Below are 25,384 nucleotides of genomic sequence, written 5' to 3'. Positions count from 1 at the left end.
TGTGACAACGCAGGAAATTCACTTCTAACAGTGCGTCGTTTCTCAAGAGTCTGCAGGTCACGTGTCAGTGAAGACATGCGTCCTACTAGTAAGCATCGGGTCCATCGATCTTCTAACTGCTGTGAGGGGACAGTTCCAACCAAACCACCACCACGCCGACCACAAGCATCGGCTCCTTTGACAATAATATATTTCCTCGAAAGAACTGATTCTTTGACTTGTAAACTTGCTTAATAAACATATAACTGCAATAGTAACTGAGGCAAATGTCTTCAATCCAGAGTTCATCTTGATTTTGCATCTTGTGTTTCAGAGACACCTTGACATAGAAACTGTTTACGTGCTTTGACTGCATCCGCAGCAATTCTCTGCTGTGATGTCCGTGTGCAGTAGGTGTGGTCGTCCTGGCTCAGCCACTTTTGAGCGTCTTTTGTTTTTGTTCTTATGCTCCAATACAATGATAACGTATCACGTGGATCTTCTGGTTAAATGTACTGCGTTGACGCCTACTGTTGTTTTTGTTTTGAAGTTTCGTTTTTGGAGAACTAGTGGCCCCATAACGCATTACAGTGCCACGAAACACTAAAGAGTTGCTGAACCAGTTTAGTTCTGACGGCTCATTCAGAGCAAACCTTCATGGATCAGTCACGGAAGTAAATATTGTTTTTGCATTGGAGGTGGTGGAGGCTTTTATCAAGATCAAAATGAAAAGTACAATATAAAGTATTTATACTTAAAAGAGAAGAGTAGCATGCAGGGCCTGCCTCTACTTTGAGTTTATAACGTATTCACCATATGAAGCTTAGGCGAAAATTCAGTCAGGAAGACTGGACAGGCGTTGCCATTCTCGGTAGGCTTCCTCTCTCCATGGGGGCACACGGCCAGCTGATTAGGGGCGGGTTCAGGTAGTACCAGCCAACCAGATGTGGGTGATGTTACCGTAAACCAATTGCATCAGGGCTGGCAAACGTTAAAAGACTGTTCTCTCTCTCTGCTGTCAGTTGTCATTTCAGCGCGCACCAAAGGCGACCCGCCACCACCCCTGACACCTCCAATCTACAGCAGTACCTGGCACATCAGGAAATTGGAGCAACTTATTCTCTACCACCATCACCAGTGTCTGGACTCCCGAAGGGGGGGATATAGCTCGGCTCAGCATCCCGGCCCCTGGTCTTTCCTACGGCTGGATGGAGTCGAAGCCCCAAACACATTGCAATAACAAAATTAATGCATGTTATAATAAAGCACTGTTCAAACTTCAACAAGTCTCTCCGGATTGAATTATATTAATGTACTCCAACAGATTCTGTTTTTTATTTCTACAAGGTTTATCTTCATTTTAAATGGAGTAGTGTAATGAACGAAAATGACAGAACTACTCTGCCCTTTTTGAAAAGATGTTCCTCACAGTCTATTCAGCACGTAGCTGATGTGACTGCAAGGAAATAAATGGAGAAAGAGACTGTATTCAGAGACTGTATTCTTTATTTACGATTGTTTGAGAAAATCTTCCACCACCATTTGGGGTCAGAAGTGGAATCGTTTGAAGTTTGTCTGGACGTCCGTGTACAGAGGCCACTTCAGGATTCACCAAAAAAGTGATTCTGCCCCATCAGAGAAAAGAGAAAAGGGTCCGGCGACCAAAGGAGACCTGATTGACTTCTCAAGGATCCATCTGAAGAAGTGATTCCCTCAAGTCGAGGATCTACATGCGTCAGACAGATACCCCGCTGCTGCTTATTCTCAAGCTGGAAGGGTAAATGAAACAGTAGACACAGTGAGTGTTGAGTGTCTCAGTAGTGTGTGACAGTGTCTCAGTAGTAAAGTCCTAAACGGCCCCCTATGGATTCTGCATAACTCACTGTCTGCCGCTGTGAGCTCGTTTGTGAGCGCTTTGTTCAATGGCCATAAAAACAGTAGCTCAGGAGTCATCCACTGTGCAGGGACGTGTAGATTGGGACACTTCTCCGTTCTCTTCAATGGTTACCAGTAGCTGCTCGCATCCAGTTCAAAACATTGGTACTGACGTACCATGCTGTGAATGGATCGGGACCAGTCTACATCCGGGACATGGTGAAACCCTACATCCCAACTCGCACACTCCGATCTGCATCTGCCAAGCGGCTTGTTCCTCCCTCTCTGAGAGAAAAGCACTCGACGAGATCACGACTCTTCGCTGTCCTGGCTCCCACATGGTGGAATGAGCTCTCCGATGACATCAGGACCGCAGAGAGCCTCTACATCTTCCGTCGAAAACTCAAGACACACCTTTTCAGACTCTACCTTGACTAAAACATTAGCAAACCGTAGCACTAACAAATGGTAGCACTTAAATTGTACTTATAATGGCACTTTTCTATAACATGTTTTGAAACCGCTTATTTGATGAAAAATGTACTTTCTTGTTACTTGTTCTTCTGAGTTTGTATCTCTATGTGGAAATGCACTTATTGTACGTCGCTTTGGATAAAAGCGTCAGCTAAATGACATGTAATGTAATAATCTAATATGAAGGACCTGCCTCTACTTTGAGTTTAAATTGTATTCACCATTTATATTAAGATTTTCTTTGCATTTTAGAACGTGAATCCTATTAAGCTTATTAGTGAAAGGCCACTGCAGCCCCACAGGGCAGTGCAGGGTACAACATCAAGGTGTTCCTACAGATGTTAGAGTCGTTCACCATAGGAATGAGAAAATACAGAAATGAAGAAGTATATGCTTGTCTTTATGTATTATTATATATTGAAGTAAAAAAAAAACGGCAAATACGTGCTCAAGGTTTGTCTATATTTTAAATGACTTATCATTCTTAAAATAAGTATTTTGTGGTTTTTCTTTGTATAGTTGTGTGGATGTACTCTTTAAGTTAAGCTGCAAATGATGCAATGTTGGCTGAATATTACGTAATCTGGTATCATGATTGTCTGCTGTTGCGTATTGCATTCTAGGAAATGTCATAGTAACTCCTGTATTTGAAGCAAAACATTGTTTAATTGTTTTCTTTTTTACTCCTAGTATTCATTTTGTTCCTTGTAGCAGTAACATCTCCATTTTAATTTGTCCATGTTTGCTGTTGTTGGTTGATCGATTACCGGCGTAACACATTCACACGTAAAGGCACAACAGAGCTGTGCTTTTTGCCGTACAAGTTAAAGAACACAGAAGCAAAGTGGGTTTTTCACTTGTCTGCAGTGAACGGACAGTAAAAGCACTGCTTTATTCTACCATTTCTTTTGTATTTGATGAGTAACGTCAAAACAATTGGAATAACACATACTATATATATATATATAAACCACAACAATAAACTGTAAAAATAGAAATACAAGTTTATTAAATAATTGTTTTTAATAAACAATTATACGTTTCGATTCTGGCACGGTAGGCAGTGCCCATGACGGCACGTCACTGTTGGAATTCTAATCACAGGGTCATTATGTGCTCTCTCACGTCTTTCTGAAGTAGATAGTGACATGTCTACGCAGGGGTGTTCCTCAGATACTTTTGACTTTACTTAATTCTCTGGTATTTGACCTGTTCATTGTTGCATCAGGTGCAGCTGGTCTATCTGGAGCTGGAAGGCGTATCTCCATCTCCCAGTCCATCGCCACTCTGAGCTTCAGCCGGTTCACGGTCAGCTGGTCTCCGTCCACTCAGACGCAGCAGAGGAGTCTCTGGCGCCTGGAGACGGGTAGAAAAAATGTGCCTCTTCTGGAGCCACATTTTCTATCAAAGGGCAAAGGGGACCATGGAATGAAGAGCGCCAGCTCAGCTCTCACTCCCAAGGACAACATTATTATATTTCATTTTTCAATCAAAAACAGTTACAGATCATGCTGAGGGAGCCTGTGTTTCTCAATCCAATTGATTGCTGGTTGAGTTTTCCCACGGCTGTAAATGTTTGTGACTCCTGAGCTCCTCACCTGACGCGTGCATCACATAGTTAACTATGACATGAATGCGATTAATCGTGATTAAATATTTGAATCGTTTGACAGCACTCAAAAAACATCTTGATATCTTGGGAAATAATGATATCATTATTACCCTCTTGATGTTTGGGACCCGTATTTAAATCAATTACAGTACTTGATGTAGCAGAAGTATTAACATGCATCTTTAAAGGTTGTAAAGAAATAACAAAAAACAATGTTCAAAGGTTCAAAACAAGTCAAATAATTAAAACATAATCATGGAGTGGTTCATGCAGCCCCTTTTGCAGCTTTGACATATCTATGTAATAAATGTTGTACCTCCTAATAAAAACAAACTGCGGCATGGTTCCGTGTTCACGGTTAACGTTCTTGTATCTCCATCTCCCAGTCCATCGCCACTCTGAGCTTCAGCCCGTTCACAGTCAGCATGCAGCTGGTCTCCGTCCACTCAAACGCAGCAGAGGAGTCTCTGGCGCCTGGAGACGGGTAGAAAACACTGTGTTTTGGACACTTTCTTTGCCACCGAGAACCGAAGAATTTCCAGGGTTCTTTGTGTCAAACTGCTTCAAAATTTGAAAATGTGCCTCTACTGGAGCCACATTTTCTATCAAAGGGCAAAGGGGACCATGAAATGAGGAGCGCCGGCTCAGCTCTCACTCCCAAGGACAACATTATTTTATGTCAATTTTCCATCAAAATAAGTTACAGATCATGCTGGGGGAGCTTTGGATTCACAATCCAATTGATTGCTGGTTGAGTTCGCTCCGGCTGTGAATGTCTGTGACCCCCGAGCTCCTCACCAGACACGTGCAGCACCACAGTGGAGGGTTTGCTCCTCAGGCCCAGGACGGAGACGGACTGAACGACGGCGTCGCAGTCAAAGGTTCCTTCTTCACCGCCGGAACTGAGAGCAACACACGGTCACAAGTGACGTCTTTGGGGTTCACTTTTGGCTTTTATGTCACTTGCAGAACCAAAACAAATAGAAAAGTGTGTGTGTTTTTTTGCGTGCTTTTTTGGGAGGTGTGAGCGACGACTCACCGGCAGAGCAGACGGCCTGACAGCAGGCTGAACCTGCGCAGGCAGAAGGCCTTTCTGTCCCGGTAGGCGAACGAGTGGCCGTCGTCCATGTACAACTCCCCATCGGCGAGTCCCTGCAGGGGGCAAGAGGTCAGGATTCTACTAATTCAATTAGCCCATTGAGATACGTAATCACTCAAGTCCCAAAAAGTCTTAAAATGCATTAAATGAAACTCTCAAAATATTTTTTTAGCTGCTGTATTTTGGCGTTATTGGTAATTATTTATTTTTAACATGGCCTGCAAATCCTGCAGCACACACTGGGACAAATGTGTAAGGGTATCCTTCCTAGATAACTAAAAAAAACGACAATTCTTAGTTTCGGCTGATTAAACGTAGGTGATGAGAACTGTGTCCCAAGGGTGTCATACTCATGTGACGCTGGAGGAGCGTCCTGATCAGGGTCTTTCTCAGGGCGTCTCTTGGAGAAAAAAAACTTGAATCGCCACCTTAACGTGGTGGAGGAGATTGAGTGGCTCAGTGATTTCTGTGATTTGGTCCTCTACCACCGCCGTCTGTGGTGAAGTCTCTAAATAAATCATGATATTGTTGCTGAAAAAGCAAATCTGACTACTTTCAAACGTGCTAATTTAATAATTTGAGTCACGTCTGTAATATTGCACGAAATAAGCTTAAAAGATGGAACACTTGTAAAGGGACATAGAGGTTTGTTAAAAGTGCGTATTTTTGTTTGTTTGATTAATCAATTAGCAACTATCTCAACTTACAAGTTTTAAAACCTCTAACTCAGTGGAATAATTTATTCAACCACTGCTCTCAGCGATGCACAACTGACCGTAATACAGAGAAAACATGTTGGTAGTGTTCATACATAAACTATGTAAGTGGGATGATGAAAAATCACAAAAGGCCGTTCAACAACGTCTTAGCCATTAACAATGTTGGCAAACAAACCAGAAAGTAACCCGGATTTAATTTGCCTAAAACCCTTTGATGCTTACCTCAGAGTTCAGGGCCACCGTGATGGAGAGGGGGAGCTGCTGCTGTTCGGCTGTGCAGGAACCACTTCCTGTTGACCTGCAGACCACCGAGCCGCCACGCTGGAACACAGGAACCTGAGGGGAAAATACAAGTTTCACATAGAACATGACACATGAAGTAACCCTTTCTGTGTGAATTGAGACGTTAAACACTAACTGTGTCCAGCGTGACGGGGACACTCAGAGTCCGGCCTCCTCTATGCGCCTTTGCAGTGTGGACGTCATACCAAACCTGAAACACAAACAGCCCTTCGTGTAACTTGCACCATCAGGTGACTTGTGAGTCACTGGAGGACAAGCATGTGTTACCTGGTGGTCGATTTACCTCACCAGATCCAGGAAGGAGGACTCGCACTTCTTGAACACGTGGCTCGGTTACAGGACTGGCCAGCAGTGCTCCACCTACATAGAATCAATAAAAGTGAAAAAGGGATAACTTCACGTAGTATAAATGCAACAATTTAAAAAAAAGCTGTTCTTCACCAATCATATACTGGTGGTCCACAGCGAAGGTGCTTTGTTCTCCTGGGAACTCCACCCAGAGAGGTCTGTGCGGGTTTGAATAAAATGAGCATTTCTAAAACCTCTTTTTTAAAAGTGTATCTACTGACGTTTTAATTACCAATTCAAAACGTGACAAACATTGACCTCTGGCGTCAGAGAGGTAAACTGGACTAACAGGCCTGCAGTACTTCCACTGAGCAGCAGAGGGAGGCAGCACTGACCTGAGTGGAGGCAGACCTGTGGTGTGAGCCAGGTGGAACAGAGTATACCAGTAAGGCAGCAAACAGTACCTGAGAACAAGAGACAACACTCGGACCATTACAAACTGATAACAAAAGATGAATGTGCATGTCGGCGCTGATATTAGTGCCACCGTTGATTCGTTATGTTTAATGTTTTTTTCATGTTAATTTGAGAGAAAAAAAAAAAACATTGGTTAAGGGAAAGCAGTCTTTCCTGGTCGATCCAAAAGGCTGTGACTCATTGGACTGAAACCCCAGCCAGAGTACCTCTGTTGGACGGCCGCGCGGATGGCGGCGGTGACTTTGTCCCCAAACAGCCAGGGCTCCCGGCGCTTCGTCCCCTTTGCAGAGTGGCCTCTGAAGAACGGCTGCAGGGCGGCCGCCTGGTACCAGCGCAGCAGCAACTCGGGCTCCGGGTCCTGAACGAACCCGCCGACGTCAGCTGAAATGCAGAGGGGCCGCCAGTCAACTATACCGGATACCGTCAGAATATTACACACCGCTCAGTGGGCCGAAGAACATCACAGAATGTGACTCTTTTACATACCATTCAACAAACGGGTGTAATTTTGAAAAGGAAAATGAATGAATCCAGCGTTCTCACCTCCGCAAAATGCGATTCCCGTCACGCTCAGAGACAGAAGCATCGGAATGGAGATACGCAAATACTCCCAGCTGGCAACGTTGTCACCTGTCCATACTGCCCCTGCATCCCATTGGAAACCAACGCTTAGGGACGCAACCATGAAGACAACACCTGAGACCATCGATCATATTAAAAAAACGCACCGAGTCTCTGTGACCCAGCAAAGAAGGAGCGCGAAAGGACGAACGGTCTCTCTGAGCCGCCTGAGCGAGTAATCAGACCCTCCGCTGTGGCCATGTGCTGTGAGACAACAAAAGAAGTCTCTATTTAGTTCAGTTATTGTGCCTTTCTCTTGCCTCCAATGCTAAATGTTTGCCGTGTAATTGAGCCAGCTCACCTGGTAGAAGCCGTACAGGTTGTGCAGTTCACGGTGCTCCCACCCCCCAGAATGCACTGCGTCCTTGGGCATCGTTTGCTCCGGCCCGTCAAAAACAGACGGTTCGTTCATATCATTCCACACAAATAGCGATGGTGTCGATCCCTGTGTTGTAATACAACGTAAAATCTCAAAGGATTGGAGATGCCCAATTTAACTTTACAGCATCAACAAAGAAACTTCATCAGTGATCAGTAGAGTTTTAGGATCATTATGATGTTAAATTGGGTTGCATTATATATATATATATATATATATATATATATATATATATATAATGGGGGGCATATATATATATATAATGATAATGATATAGATTTGTATTTCATTTGTACACTTACTTTGTACTTATCAAGGCTGAAACATCTAGAGTACCACGCTCGAGTGTCTGCACTGCTGAAGTCGATATAATTGGAATCACCTGTGAGAGAAGTTAACAAAACTAAAATTACAAAGATCAAAAAACAGGTATGGTTCAATACTTCATCTCTAGGAGCTCCTAACTTGCCCAAATAATTAATACAATAACCAACTTAACTTAATATTAATATAATATAATATAATATGGAAAAATATTTATTCCTGTTCTATTTTCCCATGCCTTTATGTTTATTCTATTGTAAGCGTTTAGTCTTTTCTAATGTTGCACTCCAGGTGAGGCATCTCATATTTACTTGTTTATATCCTCTGTGTTGATCTTTTCTCATAGGTCTCCGGCTTGGATTAATGATACTGTGTTTAATGTCACATTGCTGGAGACCACGTCTGCAGAAATGCAGAGTCATGGAAAGTTTTCATAAAGGGCCGGGACAGAACATTTCCAATGTTACAGCACCAAAGTTCCTCATCTGTAGCAACTCTGCTTTCATTAAACCCTTTTAGACATCATCTCTACTCATAGTCAGAAAAACATTACCAGGCCAACAGGTTCCAATATAGATCTGCCCGTCTCTGTTCTTGACCAAATGCCCCCCATCTCTGGCCTCATTAGACAACCACCAACCGGGGTCCATCTTGATGTGAGGATCGCTTATCACGACCAACTGAGAGATAAGAAAAAAATGCAACATTATGATTCATGACAACCAAAAACAAAAAAGGCCGACAGTGTACGCCAGAAACGCACCTTCCTCTTCCTCTCCTCCAGGTGGCGCTGCAGGTTGGCCGGTTCGGGGAAAAGCGCGGGGTCCCAGGTGAAGTAACGCTTCCCCTCCGTGTGCTCGATATCCAGTCAGATGACGTCGTACGGGATGTCGTGGCGATCGAATCCAGCGTCCACAGCCTTCACGTCAGCCTCATCGTCGTAGTTCCAGCGGCTCTGGTGGTACCCCAGGGCAAACAAAGGGGGCAGGGCTTGATATCCTGAGAGAGGGAGAGAAGTTGCCACGAGTCACGCTTATGGAAAATGTGCAGAAAACAACAAAAAGTGGAAATGATACGGAAAGCATTGTTTTCATTCTTATTAATTTGTGTAATTTGCAACATACAAGACACAATAAACATTAAAACAATCTGACATCTGAGGTTGCATCCTTATTAAATCCTTTTTGGGGGGTGGGGGGGGGGGGGTATCTTTTCACATGCAAATAGTAAAATACATTGTGTGCTGCACACACACCGGTCAGCTGAGCGTACTGGGTGAACAGCTGCTGTGGACCGGGCCCGAGCAGAACCACGCAGTCAATCACACCACTTTCTGACAGCCAGTGAACGTCAGTCTGTGGCTCCATGCGCCTCGTCTTCAGTGGGGGAGATTGGCCATCCTGAGAGAGGGAGGGAGGGAGGGAGGAGGATATAAATGTATTATATGTTTTCCAACAAAAATGTAGTGATAAACGTGTTTGTTTGGGGAAAAAAAGCAGCACCAAAGTCTGCAGGACCGGATCAATCATTCCTAGTCTGAAAGAAGAACCTCGCTGACCGAGGGCCAGGTGGTCAATACTCACCCGAGGAGCCGACGTGCTGTAACCGACGTTAACGAACGTCTCAGAGGCATTCAGCCACAACACGCCCAAAGTCCTGTCCGCTCTGTGGGCCACTAACAGCGGAACGGAGCCGTACAGGCCGAGGCGGCTGTGCAAGTCGTACGCAAAGACGTCCAGGTTGTAGAGCCGGTAAGGGTCCCCGTCACTGCGGAGGCACAGGAATTAAAAACGCAATCCTCATGGCGAACGTGAGCGGTTCTGCAGTTCGTGTGGGTACCTGGTGTCGCTGAGCCGAAGGCCGTCGGCGTGCTCTGGTAGGCCGTACGCGTGGCTGAACCCGTGGAGACAGAGGTCGGACCCGATGCTGCTGGGACCTGGAGACGAACAACGCGGTCATTTATACTTTTACTAAATATAAATGGGTGTTTTAGCTAAGATAATTCTCTCCGGTCCGATGCATTAGACGAGTGAATATTTGCAAACTAAACTACATAGCAAATAACAGACAGATCTGTCTTTTATGAAAATAAGATGAAAAAAAACAAACCATTAGCTTTGATATCCTCAAACTGCCTGAACGTCTCTTTCCATAATAAACGTGTGTGGTCGTCTTGAAGCTGCCACGGGAACAAAGGCAGAAAGAAGCAAATGCTTTCGAAGACTGGATTGAACTTCAAATAAGATTCATATTACCTGTTTCTGTTTGAAGGTATTCTCTTACCTCACTGCCACACGAGGAGTGCACATGAGAAGGAAAAAAAAAAAACACACCAAGAAAGTCTTTTTAATTTACTTTTCCATCAGTACGTTTACTTTCCAGCACACGCAAGCAGCCCGAGATCCTCACCTGGGTGGATCCTGCAGCGCCTCAAACCACAGTTTGCCTTTGGAGTTGAAGGTGACCGTCACTTTGTCTTCACACAGGATCTCCAGTCGGAAAGGGAAGCGCCAAACGCAAACCTGGTGACGCCCCGCAGACCAAGACAGCGTGACCGAGTCCTCGGACTGTCTCTCCACTCTCAGCCTGCCAGACGACGACGACGGAAAAGATCAACCAAGGCAAATGTGACCTTATTTGACAATTTTAGAGGATGACTTTTTTGACATTTGAACAAAAAACATGCTTCCGAAAAAACTCTTTTAACTGGCTTGAAATTGATTTCAAGAAATCCTTTTTGCCAACAAACACAACACTACGAACACCGAGCGCTTAGAGCGCATCGCAGGAGAGGACATCGTTTACCGAGCACACTGCGGTTCCCCCGTTAGCACATCTGGAACTCGGTAGCGGGCTTTGATGGGCTGCAGTTCGTCTATTAGTATCCTCACCGTGTCGTTTTCGCAAGGCGACAGACAAAGAAGCAGCGTGGTCTGTGAAGAAAGAAAAGCAAAAGCAATTTTTAACAATACCAGTGCTGAAGAAAAATTCCTTTGAGGTAATACTATCACCCAACATGCAACATAGTTATTCTTAGGTTATTATTATTATTATTATTGTATTATTGAGAGAGAGGGTTTAACACATGATCAACGTGGATGCAATGTATAGTGTTTTAGTTCCACAGACGTGCACTAAAACAAAAAGAAACGTCAATGCTTTGTACAACATGAATAGAGAAATAGATCATTCTAGGTTGTTGTTGTTGTTGTTTGTTTTTTAAATCGCCCAGGTGTTCAGACCTGTGTGTCGGGGTCCAACAGTTCAAAGCGAGCCCCCTTCTCCGTCAGCACCATCGTATCCAAAAGGGCTCTGTGCTGCAAGTTTGGTCCCTGGATCTGTCGCCTCAAAAGGTGACAGAAAACATCAATATTAGGGCAGTGTACCTGTCAGAGTCCTGCATGGCAAGGCACTGAGAGGGTTACGCTTAATTGTAGGTGATTGAAGTTATTTATGAATACAAGTTGTGTGTGTGTGTGTGTGAAAAACACCAAATACCTGTAGAAAGCAACATTTTCACTCTTCTTGAACTTTTCTTTCCCTTCGTCCTCGGGGATGACACTGAGCACAAGCAGAAAGACACACAGAACACAGTGTGAGAAACATACCATGTTTTTGTCCTGGCTGCCTACAATAAGACATATACACTTCCATAACAAGATTATTTAATCATTTTCCTATAAAAATGGAGGTGAGTTTGATCCTGCAGCAATATGAACATAACTAATACCACTCTTTATTAGTTAATACCTCACTATGACATGAAGGACATAGAATGGCGTTAAAAGTCAAAGTTCAATAGGCCCTTCTGCAGCGCTGCAGGGGAAATGAAGGCAGTTGTTTGTTTATACCTAACAACCGATTGGCTCTCTTCCGCCATTCGGTGCGGAAGGACCGACAAACGGCGGCCGGTAAAGGTCGGTTCTGGTCTTCTGGTTTCCGCGTTAACTAGTCTGCCTTTCCGTGTTCACGCAGACGCAAACTCCGCCTGACGTCGACGGAGCGAGGAGCCGAGACAGCTGCACTGCCAGGACGTCACTCACAACACTTCCGGGGTGGATTTTCAAACTAAACCCACCGGATTACCTGTGCATTCTTCTCTTTTAGTATAATGTTGGTTATTCTCTTGAAACATTAAGATTTTAAATTGAAACAACTTCTTCTTTGTCCCATTATGACCTGCTATCCAGGATCAATTGAAATATGAATTATTCTATCATATATGATTAATATATATATTATATGTTAATATAATTTGCCATGGTGGCTGGTGCATCCATGGCATTAAACAAAAAAGAATAATTTACAATTAGGCTAACACTAGAATATAAATGAATATAAAAATGATCAAATAAAGTGCACAGGCTAACAGATTACAATAATATATTATACACACGTGTGTGAAGGTGAATTTCGTTTTACTGTTTCCAATAATTCTCCATCATGTTTTGATTAGAATTGAGAATTATTAAACATGCTATTTTTTATCATATATGACATGCATGACATGTATTTTTAGAGCCGCGTGTCTCGCGCTCGCGTTCAAAGCTGATTTGGCGCCACCTCGTGAGCCTCGCGTGCGCGACAACTTCGGCTCCATGACGTCACGGCAGAATCCAGCTAACGTGGAGGTGAGTACAGCTTCGTTACTTTAATATCTCACTTATCCGGCGATATCGAGATAAAAAGTATTTCATTCATTAGTTTGCGTCACTGTGAGATGAACGGGATTTGAAAGCGTGTATTAAATTAGCTGCGGTGTTTCGTCACGGCTTAAATGCAATTAACGTTAGCATAAAAAATGTACTATTCCCAAAATAGTGAGTGAACCTGGTGTTATGTTAAAGGTTAAAGGTAAGTCAACTAATTCTACACAACTGTAATCAACCCCACAATGAAAGATATAAGAAAGACTCACTTCATTTGTGTGAAGGATAAAACTAGCTTACATGCTAGCAGCAGCACGTTCGACAGTTGGGTCCCAAACTTTGGTCCAAATCTTAAACATAAGTTTTCCCTTTTTTTCCCCCTAAATACTAACCGAACCATGCCAGCTGTAGCTATAATAATACCAATGTTCAACTTTTACTTCATATTTTCATTTTAGACTCAAAGTGTCACAATATGAGTCGCCCTTTAGTTGCAGTTCATCAACCTTTGCTGCAACTGAAAGTTCTTCAAACCCCTTCCAGGTATCAACATGTTAAAAGCAGACTCATTTCTTACATCAATTCCAATATATGTGAAGAGCTTTTGGTCATCGGCAGCACTGATCCATGCAGAATGTAAACTATGTGGACTGAAATGTAGCTCAGACGGGCAACTCTCAAAGATGTGTTTGTCTCCACAACGCTGCTTCCAGCCTCCATTCGAGGCCTTTTTGGCATTTGTCTGCTTGCATGTCATTAGCTCCGAGGCTGCATGCCACGCATGGAGAATTCTGCTGAGACACTCTCATGACATTCTCATGCCTCCACCTCCTCCCTTTAGGAAGCCACTTTAGCAACCTAAACATGTAATTCTGGAGCCAGAAGGAGATATTGTTATCTCATTTATGGCGAACGTTTTGTGGTTGAGTCACAAACACAAAAGAGATTGTCGAAGCTTCCACACGGAAAACACGGAGCGTGATTAATTAAAAACATTGATATTTTATATTTGACGTCAGAAAAGTTCACGTGGCACAAATACAGACACAAAGTCATTATTTTACATTCCTGAAGACTGTTATAGGCCCTTGTCTTCAATAAATAAGTAACATGGATATTCTAAAACTATTATCACATAGTAACACACATTGTATAATTGTAGTGATTTATTTTATATTTAAATAAACAAATATATATATATATATATATATATATATATATATATATATATATATTAACTATTTTCTGAAGTGACAGTATTGTTCTACTTTAAGATGCTGCAGGGCGAGTGCTTTAGAGAGGAGGGAGTGAGAGAGCATATGTGCATGAGGGTTTAAGGGAGAGAGAGAGAGAGAGGGAGGGAGATGGAGATAAAAGGGTTGGAGGGGGGCCCGGGGGGGGGGGGGGGGGTTGTGAAATCCGTAAACAGGGGAGCTCTGTGCATTTGCGAGGCGCCTTGGCCGCTCGCCCGACGTGGCTCATTGTGATCGCGGCATGGTCGTCGGCTCCCCTCCACCCCCCCCCCCCCCATCATCGCCGCCCCCCCCCCACCCCCCCATCCACCCCCCACCGCTGCCGGCCCGGCTGCCTCGCGTCTGCACCCGGACCCGCGGTCCCACCGCTGCCATGGAAAGACCCGTGAGTGCCTTCTCTCTCCTTTCCCGTCTCCCTTCTCATCCCACACTCTCTGCCGCTCCCCCCCCGCCCCCCCCCCCCCCCCCCATTCCATCTTCCTCCTCCGCTCTGTCGCAGATTCAGCCGTGTCTACATGCAGCGTTTCACTCATGCTCTCCCTCCCCTTCACACCCCCCCACCTCCTCTATTTTGCCTGCCCGTCCAGCCGTCCGCTGGCAGCGTCTCTGTGTGGTTGTTCGCTGTTGACGCCGCTCAGTCACAGAAGTCCCCGCAGCAGGGTCCACCGAGCGGAGGCCGGCGTTCTCCCCCCCGCCCCCCCCCCCCCCCCCCTCCCTCTCCCTTCGGCCTCTGCCTCTGGATTCCGATCGCGCAGCGTCTCTCCTCTGCGCCTATTCCTGGCGGTATGTCCTCGTGTTCTGTTGTGTTTGGACGCCCTGACAACCCGGGAGCCGCGAGGCGACGACTTTCCCGGGCCCGCCGCTCTTGTGAGTGAGTCCCAACTTCTGCTTGTGTCAGCGTGTCGCCCCGGAGGGTTCCCGCTTCTGCATTCAGGACGCGTGGTCGTCGTGCATTTTGACACCGATCGCAGCGGCAGCAAGTTGTTAGGCGGGGGGCGAAACGGTGGCGTGGATTCGTGGAAAGCGCCATTAACTCGCTGCAGTCGCAAAGCGGCGGCCTTCGGGCTCGTCTGTGTGTCCGGTGCCTCGGCGCTCTCGTCGAATGAATGACTTTGGCACATCGACTTCCTGTCTCTGTCAAGACGGTGGGCGACCCCTCCGGGTGGTTGTTATGCGTTTTCACGGCTTCAACCAGCAGCAGTGGCAACTTTTCTGTTGTCACTTCCTCTCGGTTCTGATTGTGCTCGGAAGCACAATGTATCATCTGTTGGATCTGTTTTCTAAGAAGCTTAATTGACCCCCGTTTGTTTGTTGATTCATCTCCTTATGAGGGCTACGAGTCGTTGGAGCGTTGCGTTTCCTTTCATATGAGGTAGGAGCTTGTCACCATCTTGATACTGACGTTTTATGTACCCTGGTTCGCCAATTTAAAGGAACAGTTCAGCAACATGTGCTTATGTGATTTCTAGCTGAGAATAGGTTGAGAAGGTCTATACCGGTTAATGCTACAGACAGGCAGCTGGCACAGAGTGTGTTTAAATGAATGTGTCGCTATCCCTTTTAAACCATTACCATTATTGCCGCTTTTTTTTTTTGTCACGGCAACTCAACCACCTGACCCGAACCTCCAGCGAGCTCGTACTTTAAAAGAGGTTGCTGGACTCTCCTGAACCTCACGCTGCAGAGGGGAGTTCCTCACTCACCAATCCTCTGGGTTAGGCGCCCCTAAGGTGCCTTTGAGTGGCGAGGTTGCTGCCGGGCGAAATGAGATCTCTCCGCCATCATTCTGGGACGACATCCTAATCCCGCCTCTTCAGCTCAGCAGCCCGCTGGCACACGTTAGCAGTTGGCACGGCGCGCTAAAGGCGGATTCTCGCGATTGGAAGTGTCAAAACACACCTAGTAGCGGTTCCGTGAGAGCACACATCTTCCAAGATGGGGCCTCTTGCAGCGCGAGGACCGCGTTGTGATGTTTAGGATGCATTCTCTCTGTGTAACCGAGCTTCGTGTTGAACGCTCCTTCTGTGTAGGAGTGTGTTGATTTTGTTTATTCGTACACTAGTGTCAACAAAGTGAAAACACACAAAAAGTTCAGTCAGTGCTGGTGCACTACTGGATTTTTTTTTGCACATAATGCCTTATTTTCAAGTGTGAGGTTACTGATCTGATGTGATCTGAGGTCTCCCAGACCACCACTGACATGATGCCCAAAAAGGATCATGAGCGGGACGTGGAGCTGGACAAGAAGATCGAGGCCCTCCGCAGGAAGAACGAAGCGCTCATGAGGCGGCACAAGGTGGAGTGCAAAGCCTGCCGTTTTTTTTTTCTGTGAAAGCCTGCAGCTCTTTGAGGGGCTTACTGATGAATCTGTCTTTTTTCGTTGACTCTAGGAAGTGGAGGAGGACAGGAAGAGGGCAGAAGAAGAAGGAATGGCGCTACAGAGCCGCAAGGGCAAAGCCGAGGATCTTACCATCACAATCAGCAAGTCCACCAGCGTGAGTTTCTCTATCAATAAGGGACTTGAGAACTGAAAAGACTCTTTTGACCAGCTGATGTGTCGACGTGCTGCTGTTCGAGTCACGCTACTTTCTGGTGACAAAAAGCCACAAATATTCCTCTAGAACATTCTCGTGTTTTCCGCTCGGAGCAGGACGCTCGCGTTGTGGTCACCAAGCCGTTCGGCGGCGATTCAAAAAAGGGACAGCAGGAGGCCGCCGGGCCCGACAAAGTGGGGGACGTCCCCGCGCAGGCTGCCGCCCGAGGTCACAGGAAGCAGCTTACGGTCACCATGGCCGCCAAGAAGGTAAATACACTGCCGCGCCGATCTCTACTTGAAGTGCCACCGTGGCACGTGGTCTGAGTACTGAGTAACTGTCTCCACCCCCCAACCCTCCCCCAGGGCAAGAGGGTGGTGAGTGAGAGATCGGAGAGGGGGCCGTGCCCTTCGGACGTCCAGAGCCCCGCGGGTGACGGACAGGTGTGGCGCGCGGAGCCCGCTCCCACGGCCGCGAGGCACGCAGCGGAACAGGTCTGAGTTAAAACCCTGCACGTCTCCCTCCCCGTTTGTTTCCACTCTCTTTGTCCGTTTCTCGCGCTGCACCCACGCGTTTTACATAGATGTCAGACATGCCCTGGCCGCCCCCCCCCACCCACCCACCCCCCTCGGCGAGGGAGCACAATGGCCTGTGGACAGGAGGTGGACCGGGGCGGTGACTGACTGGTCTGGGAGAAATAGAGCGGCTGGTAGATGTGCCCCAAGGACCACAGGACTGGAGGACTACGTCTAGTAGCAAAGGAAATCTCCATCTGGCCCTTTGCTGCAGTTAAAGGCCTTTTGGTCCCCGTAGCGCCTTGCAAGATGTACAGTTGCTTTCGTAGCTCTGTTCCTAAAAACGAAGGCCTTGTTATTGGTAGCGTGAGATCGCAGATGGCGTGTTTGACATCAATAAACACATTCTCCGTCTCAGATCAGGTCTATTGAAGAGAGGCAGGGACACATTCGGAGCCCGCGGCCACGCTGTGAAATGCCTCCGTCATTATATCCCCGTGGAATGCAAAAAACTCTGAGACAGCTGCTCTGACGCACGCACACACATATGCATCCATTAAGTCACACACAACACACTCACGGGCTGCTCAACCACGGAGTTAATGGGCAGCACAGACAGCTGATCCTCACAAACTGTAAACACAGACATAGTCTGGTCGTGGGGGGGGGGGGGGGGGGGGGGCTGGGAGAGGTATGGGGGGGCCGAGTAGAGGATCTTTCTAAATATGTAAAACCTACCTGTTCTGAACACGCTGTTCTCTTTGCCCTCATCATGTGGACTGAATCAGCACTTGAACAGTGGCCAGTGCTGTGAGAACTGGTGTCCACGTGTTCCTTGTTCACATGACATTTACATAATGAGAGCTGTGAAAGGGTGTTGATGGGAGGAGAAAATGTCACCAAAATGTTTGGACAAAGATCCACGATAAGCTCCGCCGCTGAAACATCTGCGCAGAAAACAATCAATGACGGTAAGATGGGTGCAGTTATCTGGCAGTGTCCGTAAAGCCTGGAAGTACCTCAAGACAAAACAGCTCATACTCATGAGAAAACGTACAGGGAGGGGTTGAGGGTGAAAAAAAGGAGGTGGGAAACGGAGAAACTCCTGGCAGCCCAACCGTCTTTTTCCTCCGTGGAAACCTCAAGTGGTCTGTTCTCCTCCGGCACGATTGTTTCCACATTCCCACCGCCCTGAAAGGACCGATCGGATCTAATTAGCATTCAACTGCCGGCTCGCTCTGAAAAGGCTCATTATGCTGAAAGGAGACCCGTGCCAGGGGAGGGTCGCAGAGAGGCAAGAGGATAGAAGGGAGGAAATCAGGCTGCATGTGGGTAGGAGAGTGCATGTGGGCATCGTAGTCTGCAGCTGCATTGGACCAGTCTGTCCAGCAGTTAGCATCCCCCCCCCCCCCGCCTCAGCATTGCTCATGTGTTGCTGTTAATGGCCACATGAGTCATGCTCGGTGAGTGCATCTTTTTAGAAGTATGCTCAAAACTAACACACAATGTTCTACCTGCATTGACGTGAGTCTGTTTTATTTTCCTCCGCCTGGTGACATTTAAAACTGACCCACAAGTGTAGCTCCATTAGTCCACCTGGGGGCAGTGTGGGCCCTTAAATCCTCCGTCTGTGCTCTTCTTTGATTTTTTTTTTTTTAGTTCATAGCGGAAGTAATGTTTCTCTTCACAGCCATGTTTAATTAGCTGGCACACACGTTGCGTAGTAACCTTTTGTTGTTCTTTTGTCGATTGCCCTATTTCTATTTCTCATATTTCCTCCGTGACAGGACGGGGTTAAACCAGTGCAGCAGCACACCGAGGACCATCACAGGCTTTCAGAGCAAGGCCAGGTACCACAACGCCTCCTTGACGTGCATGTTGTCTCCCCCTCCACTACATGCCCATCTCAAAAGTTTCCCCTGAGGTGAAAGAGAAATGTAGAAAATGCAGCAGCGCATGCAGCGCATGCAGCGCATGCAGCACATGCAGCGGCCCGGGCACAGCGCGCTCGTCCCCTGGCTGCCTCTCGCTGCCTCGCCTGTTAACGCTTCTGGAGAAGCTCAGGGCTGATCTCTCGCAGATCGTGCATGCGACAAAGAGGCTAAATAGGGAAGGAGGGGGGAGGGGGGGGGCTTCAAAGGCCCGACAAATACGCCTCACAGGAAGTGATGCTTTTCATGCCCCTCTGCCTCTCTCTCTCTCACTCTCTCTCCAGCTCGAGTGAATACAGACTTCTTTTCAGGTGTCGTACAAAGGTCAGACGGTCGTATGGCAGTTTAGGGCCTAAACGAGTGCAGGGAGGAAAAACCATTGAGCATAGTAGGAGCTTAGTAGGTGTAGGAATCCATCCAAGGTCGTATTGACAACTCTGAGACCAAGTGCGGCTGCCTACCCGCCTCGGCCCCCGGCGACCTCCCCGGGGGCCTCTGGGAGGAGAGAAATTGAAACGTGCTAATTAGCGGGGCCTCTGGAGCGTCAGCAGGACACGGCCTGCTGGAACAGGCCGGAAGCGGCCTCCCTGGTGGCGGCTGATGTTCTCCTGGGGGGGCAGAAGGCTGTGTGTGTGTGCGAGGGGGGGGGGAGGCGAAGAGCCACAGATGCCGTGTTCTGCAATAGCTTTACAAACAAAGGCAACATGTTTACTCGGCTGTGATTGGTCCACACCTGAGGGGGAAAACATCACCCATCAGGTGCTGTTTTCTCTCACATAAAACGTAGATTGTTTTTCCTTTTGACTTTTTATTTTTTATTTATTACTCCAGACAGTAAAATCACATCCGTCCTGCAGTATTAAGAACAGACGCGCTGTCCCTCTCGGGGACTTTTTATGTGATTTATTCCAGCAGTGCTTGCAGAGCACACGGCCTCCGGCCCCTTTGATGTGTCAAAGAGCTTGCATCACGTCTCTCTCTTAGTGTCAGCGAGCAATCCTTTCTGCTCCCCTGGCAGTAATCACTAAACGGGTTACAGGGGGAATGGAATCAGATGTACTGTACACCCTTTTACTGGAACACTGGAACACACTGACAGACACCCATCGTCAGTACTTGCAGTCAAGCCGACGTGAGGGTATGAGTTGACACGTATCACATGTGACTGCTTTGTGTCCGCCAAAGGAGGCCGAGAGGCTGCAGGCGAGCACGGACCTCGACGTGCCCACGTCCAAAGAGGAGCAGGGGGAGTACGCGCGGTGGAAGAAAGAGCGCCAGCAGATCGACAGGGAGAGAGTGGCGCGCCACAAAAACGCCAAGGGCCAGTGGAAACGGGCGTGGGACATGGACAAAACTGAGAACACGTGAGACTTCCCGAGGCACCTCTGCAGATGTCTCAGATCATTCATTGCCCCCCCTCTATTTTTATATTTGAGAATTAAATTCCAGGAAATGTTGCACACTGGGCACAGATGAGATGTTCTTTTTATCTTCAATCCCCTTAGTTATACACTTTGCTATGAAAGAAGATGCATCTTAATTTTGTTACTTTTATCATGTAATGTAATAATATTGTTATATCACCGATATGTAGTTTTTTGTATATTCATGTGTAATGCAGAGGTTTCCCCCCCCTAATGTCTGCATGGCAGCAGCCAGCCAGCTAGCTTAGCTTACCATGCGCTCCACTCCACACCAGCAAAAAAAAAACATGTTGTCATGGCAACACGTCACCTGTTGATTTGGCAAATGATCGGTTAGGAAAAGAAATGTAAACGATGTGTCTTTCTGTTTATATCATTCAGTGGAAGATAAAGATAAATGATCACGTGGAAAAATAACCTTTCACACATATTGTACCATTGCACCAACAGTAGTGTAATCTTGTTTTATATCTTTATACACTGTAAACTAAAGCCCCGGTTTGACCCCAGGTTTGTGGAAAACACACAACCGAGTGGAGGAGCGGCATCCAGACCGTTGATTGGAAGTGTTTGTACCAAAGAGTCGCACAGTGAATGAATGTGCTGTTTAAGGAGGCATCAAAAATGTAAAGAGACCAGAGAGGAGAGCTATTTTTAACTGGGCATTAGGGATTGAATACCTCGCCTTATTTGGTCAGCTTTAAACCAGCCCCTGGAGTAAGAATAGAAGAGGAAGTGTGTTTTTGATTGAACGATGTAAATGGCTCCGCTGGATGTGAAATGCGGCGCAGGAGTGTGACTCATGCAGCAAAAACCTCTCTCTGAGCCTGCAGGATCTCAGATTTACATAAGAGATGTACAATAACAATACTCTTACTCTTATTATATCAGAGGCGCCTGTTGGGGGGGGGGTTGATAGGCTGTCATGCCCCTCAGCAAAAAGCAACTGTGCGACATCAGAAAGACACTTGGCTGCTTTGCTCTGAGCTTCTGTCTTAACTGAACCTCTGCTTTCAGGTCTTTGGACAAGTCCCTCCCCGACAGAGACTGGGGGGCTCTCGGCAGAGGTGAGACCTTCACAAAACCTCTATGACGACAACGTGATACAATCCATTCTATTATTCCTTACCGTGGATTTTCTTTTAAAAAAATTTCAGGTGGACGAAGTTCCAGACGAGGACAATCCAGAGCAGGTGCAAGATCATCCCACAGTTCTGTATTGTTTTTCATTTAGAAAACGGACATGCAGCCTGGAGAAAACTTTTTGTTGGTGTGGCAAATAATATTAATTGGGTTCATTAAACTTAATCAACTGGTGGGATATTATTATATATGAATGGTTTCCTATTATTTGAAGAGTGTACTGATGCCTCTGCAGAAATGAGAGTATTTTTATGTAAAATGTCATTCAATTGTTACTTCAGCACTCAGCATCCTTCCGTTCCAGGTCATGAGAAGCGAGGCAGAGACGAGGGAGGCAGAGACGAGGGAGGCAGAGACGAGGGAGGCAGAGACGTGCTCGTGATGAGCAGCAAAGCAAAAGGCATAGATCGTCTGACCGGGAGAGCCAGGAGGTCAGTGCATCTACACAAGTGCCCCGCTCACAGCGACCCTCGTGCTGTCACCACATCCCCGACCGAGCGCTTGAGCGCGGAGCGAAACATACCGTGGGAAGGCTGTCGTTGTCTTCCTGTGCCCTAATGTACTAATTCCCCAGTGTGGCCTGATTTAGAAGTTGGGACAGCTGACTAAATACCCCCCCCCCACCCCGAAGGTTTTTTGTTCCTCCTGTTGTTGGGAGACGGGCTGCTGGAGGCTTTCGGCGTCTTGCGCTGTTTCAAAAGCACGGCGTAATCTCAAAGAGCCTCGAAGCCCCGGCATCGAGGCATCGCAGCCTTTCGGTGTGTAAACGTTCCTCTCCGCGTGTGTCTCCGTGGTTGGAGATGGGGGGGGGGGGTCAGGGGGGTCAGGGGGGGTCAGTGCCGACCCAGCGTCCAGGTGTTGTTATCCGGGTGAGCTGATTTCACAGCTACATTGACTTGAAGCTCAGCTGAGCTCGGCATGAAGAGTAGAAATAGACGGTGTCCGAAGATGACAAAAACCCCTCATAAAAGCTCCCTAATTAAAACATATCTCCTTTCTTTAATTATTATTCTGTTAACTCAATTTATCTGTTGTCCCACTTCCTGTTTTGATGATGCGTTAAGCTAATTGGCTGTTGGATGATGCTTCTTGGTTATTGTGCAGTGAGAAAGTAATTGTTCTCATCAACGAAGCCAATAAGCGAATTTCCAAAGAGATCCAACTAACGAGGTTTACTGAACATTGGATTAAAATTAGAAACACAGACTTACAACACCCGCTTATTCTGAATTGTTACAGACTAGCTTTTGATAGAAGTCCCTTTATTTATTTTTTAGATGGCAGGAAATTGAAGACGGAGCGAATCTACAGGTGAGATATGAACTCAGTTTTTTTGTGTGTAATGGTTTTGCCTCATAAATTACTTAAAAAAAGAGGATTTTTTTGTTCTAATCTCATCTTCAAGTCTCTCGACACGACATTAGAAGAGTTTTTGGAGGTCCTCGGCGCCCTCACAGGCGGCGAGGCAGACGATCAGAAAGACGAGGGGGCCAAACTGAAGCCGTCGAACAGCCCAGATTCACTGAGCGCGTCCGGGGAAGTGATTGAACCCACGGCCGCCACTCAGGGGAAGGGCAGCGCCCCGGGCCCGCCGGGTTCTGAGAGGAAAGTACGTTTCTCTACGGGCCACAAACAGCACGGCGCCGGCCCTCGGGACGCTGAATCGAGAAGCGTCGAGTCCTTTGAAGCCAACAAACAGCAGCACAGAGTTCAGAGGCCACGGCGGCGCGCGGAAAGCGCCGGAGGGGAAGACGTGAGCGCGGAGGACCCGGGAGGCGGTCCGTCCGCTTCTGGAGGCGACAACGGGGGCGAGCCCCCCAGCGCCGGCCCCCGCTCCTCTGCAAAGCCGAGCCCGGCCCGGCCCGTGGGGCTCGCCAAGTGCAACGCCAACGCGGGTATGCAACCCCGGCCCGAGTGGGCGGCGTCGCCGCGGCGGATGACGCTTTACTGATGTGTTGTTGTTTTTCTTTTCAAAAGGGGAGCTAATAGACTCCGGCTTGTCCGTCCTGGTCCTGGATTCGGGAGAAACGCACCCAACGCACTCCGCCGGCAACGACAAGGTCAGTGCGTGAGACCTGCAGACAGGTGAAGAGAGACAGGCCCCCCCCGACTGTCCAATAACCAATAAGCTTCAACCCTTACGTTTGTTTTTCTCTCTCTCTCTTCTGCAGGCAAGAGAGCACGGGAAGATTGTTTGACCTTCTCTGGATGTAAATCCTGAAACCAAATCACAGCAACGCAGAGCCTTTGCCTTTTTGTATTTGCATTTTGCTTCAGGTGCCTCGTCGGAGCGACCCCTCTTCGTGGCTTACACACAGATCCATGGCTTCATTTTTTGGCGCCCTCCCGCCCGCGGATGTCTTTTTCAAAAAAACTTTCTAAAATTTGATGAAGAGATGGTGAAAAGGTTTTCTCCAGCTAAAATATTTTTTTACATCCAAGCACTTTATAAGTATAACAGCACGTGCACTTAAACACGCTGCTGCAGTGCAATACCATTCAATGTTTACATGTGTGCGATGAGGTCCGAGGTACATTTCAAGAGGCTACCTGATCCGCTCAGGTAGCCACAGTCAAATTATCCAGTGCCTGATTCTGCCTTGGAGGTGTTTTCAATAAGCGGAGGTTTGTGTTTCGTGTCGACGCGGCAGTGACCGACCTACAGGACGTTTGTAGACATGAAAGCCGTGTGGTTCAAGTGTATTTATTGCTTGCAGCAATAGTCGACGGCCTTTAACCAATCAGAAACCCCCACAGTGTTTCGGGGGGGGGGACATCTGGGAGGCCTTGTCTTATTGTCTTATTGTCTTATTGGCCATTGACCAAAACAGTTAAGTTAGGTCGTTAACTACCTACAGTATTAATACGGACATTAACCTGTTTTCATGATTGTAGTTATTAAGAATGATTAAATGGGGGGGGGGGGTTCACCGAGCTCAATGGTTCTGAAGGAGCTTCTTCTAGTCTGACAAATAAACCCTGATGTCATCTCGATTTGGAATTCCCTAATTTCACAGAATGCTTACGATGAGAAACTCGAGAGTACGGGGATTGTGATGCAGGTGTGTGTTGTAAAGAATGTTATCAAGATGTAGGATTGTTTTTGGAAGTTTTTGGAAGTAAGATCCAATTTTAAGACATTATTATTGTTGTCGTGTTCTTTAAAAATCAGCAAAGTTCTACAGCTGAATCCCAACCATCCTGTTTTCATCATTTACTGTTATTCAAGGCACAATGTGCTGTGTGTCTTATTGTTTAAAACCATAAACAATGGACAACTGAAACTTGAAAGTCATCATTTGCAATCAAAACAAATGAGCAAACTACAATATATATTTTCTTTAATTGCTCTGTATTAAACAGCAGGTTTGGGATTTTGGCCCCTGTGGGACCCACAGACTTTGGTCCACGGTCAAAACGCTGGGATTCAGCTGCCATTCCCTTTTTTGGAATTGTTTTGTAATTTGTTCTCTTTTATGATCACAAAAGACACTGATATTTTTTACAAGCTGAGGTACTTCAAGCATTCAGCCAGTTTTTGTTTATTGGCTTCTTCAAATGCCGAAGGTGTACCTTTTATTTCATGTCCTGTGCCATAACACACCTACTGTTATCTGTACTGTAACAACATTGAATTTATTTATCTGCCTCTCCATTTGGACAACAGAATGTTCACCAGAACTATTTTACAAATCTGCCCTGTATTTGCCTTTTTGTTTGTATTTATTAACAGTCTGTGATTATTATCTAATACGAAGCCTCACAAGGACTCAAAAAGCCGCCAT

General features: G+C 46.7%; 2 protein-coding genes across 7 annotated transcripts; one reads left to right on the top strand and one right to left on the bottom strand.

Annotated features, from left to right (window-relative positions):
- Positions 1-1,784: 1,784 nt before the first annotated feature.
- Positions 1,785-12,178, bottom strand: ganc (glucosidase, alpha; neutral C). The gene is given in 24 exon segments (XM_062557151.1): positions 1,785-4,414; positions 4,739-4,842; positions 4,980-5,092; positions 5,981-6,094; positions 6,177-6,251; positions 6,345-6,421; positions 6,503-6,567; positions 6,745-6,813; positions 7,033-7,207; positions 7,370-7,471; positions 7,555-7,651; positions 7,749-7,892; positions 8,129-8,208; positions 8,704-8,830; positions 8,914-9,149; positions 9,406-9,550; positions 9,734-9,917; positions 9,990-10,086; positions 10,406-10,437; positions 10,560-10,736; positions 10,956-11,083; positions 11,393-11,495; positions 11,649-11,711; positions 12,002-12,178. Coding segments are annotated over 24 exon segments (2,652 nt in total). The 5' UTR covers positions 12,031-12,178; the 3' UTR covers positions 1,785-4,298.
- Positions 12,179-14,357: 2,179 nt separating this feature from the next.
- LOC119227197 (coiled-coil domain-containing protein 9B) lies at positions 14,358-24,207 on the top strand. 6 transcript variants are annotated; one of them, XM_062557281.1, is made up of 15 exons: positions 14,371-14,437; positions 16,232-16,348; positions 16,443-16,547; positions 16,703-16,855; positions 16,952-17,080; positions 18,889-18,951; positions 20,218-20,396; positions 21,474-21,523; positions 21,614-21,649; positions 21,904-21,933; positions 21,964-22,030; positions 22,877-22,910; positions 23,005-23,494; positions 23,577-23,659; positions 23,771-24,207. In XM_062557281.1, exons 1-15 carry the CDS (start codon positions 14,426-14,428, stop codon positions 23,795-23,797), a joined length of 1,575 nt encoding a protein of 524 aa, XP_062413265.1. In that variant the 5' UTR covers positions 14,371-14,425; the 3' UTR covers positions 23,798-24,207. The 6 variants fall into 6 exon arrangements, with proteins under 6 accessions (XP_037341629.2, XP_062413265.1, XP_037341628.2 ...); XM_037485732.2 differs by having other exon boundaries at positions 14,358-14,437; positions 16,241-16,348; positions 21,904-22,030; XM_037485731.2 differs by having other exon boundaries at positions 14,373-14,437; positions 21,904-22,030.
- Positions 24,208-25,384: the final 1,177 nt, after the last annotated feature.

This window comes from Pungitius pungitius, chromosome 14 (assembly GCF_949316345.1).
Source record: "Pungitius pungitius chromosome 14, fPunPun2.1, whole genome shotgun sequence".
Lineage (NCBI taxonomy): Eukaryota > Metazoa > Chordata > Actinopteri > Perciformes > Gasterosteidae > Pungitius > Pungitius pungitius.
This window is presented reverse-complemented; position numbering and strand designations above follow the sequence as displayed.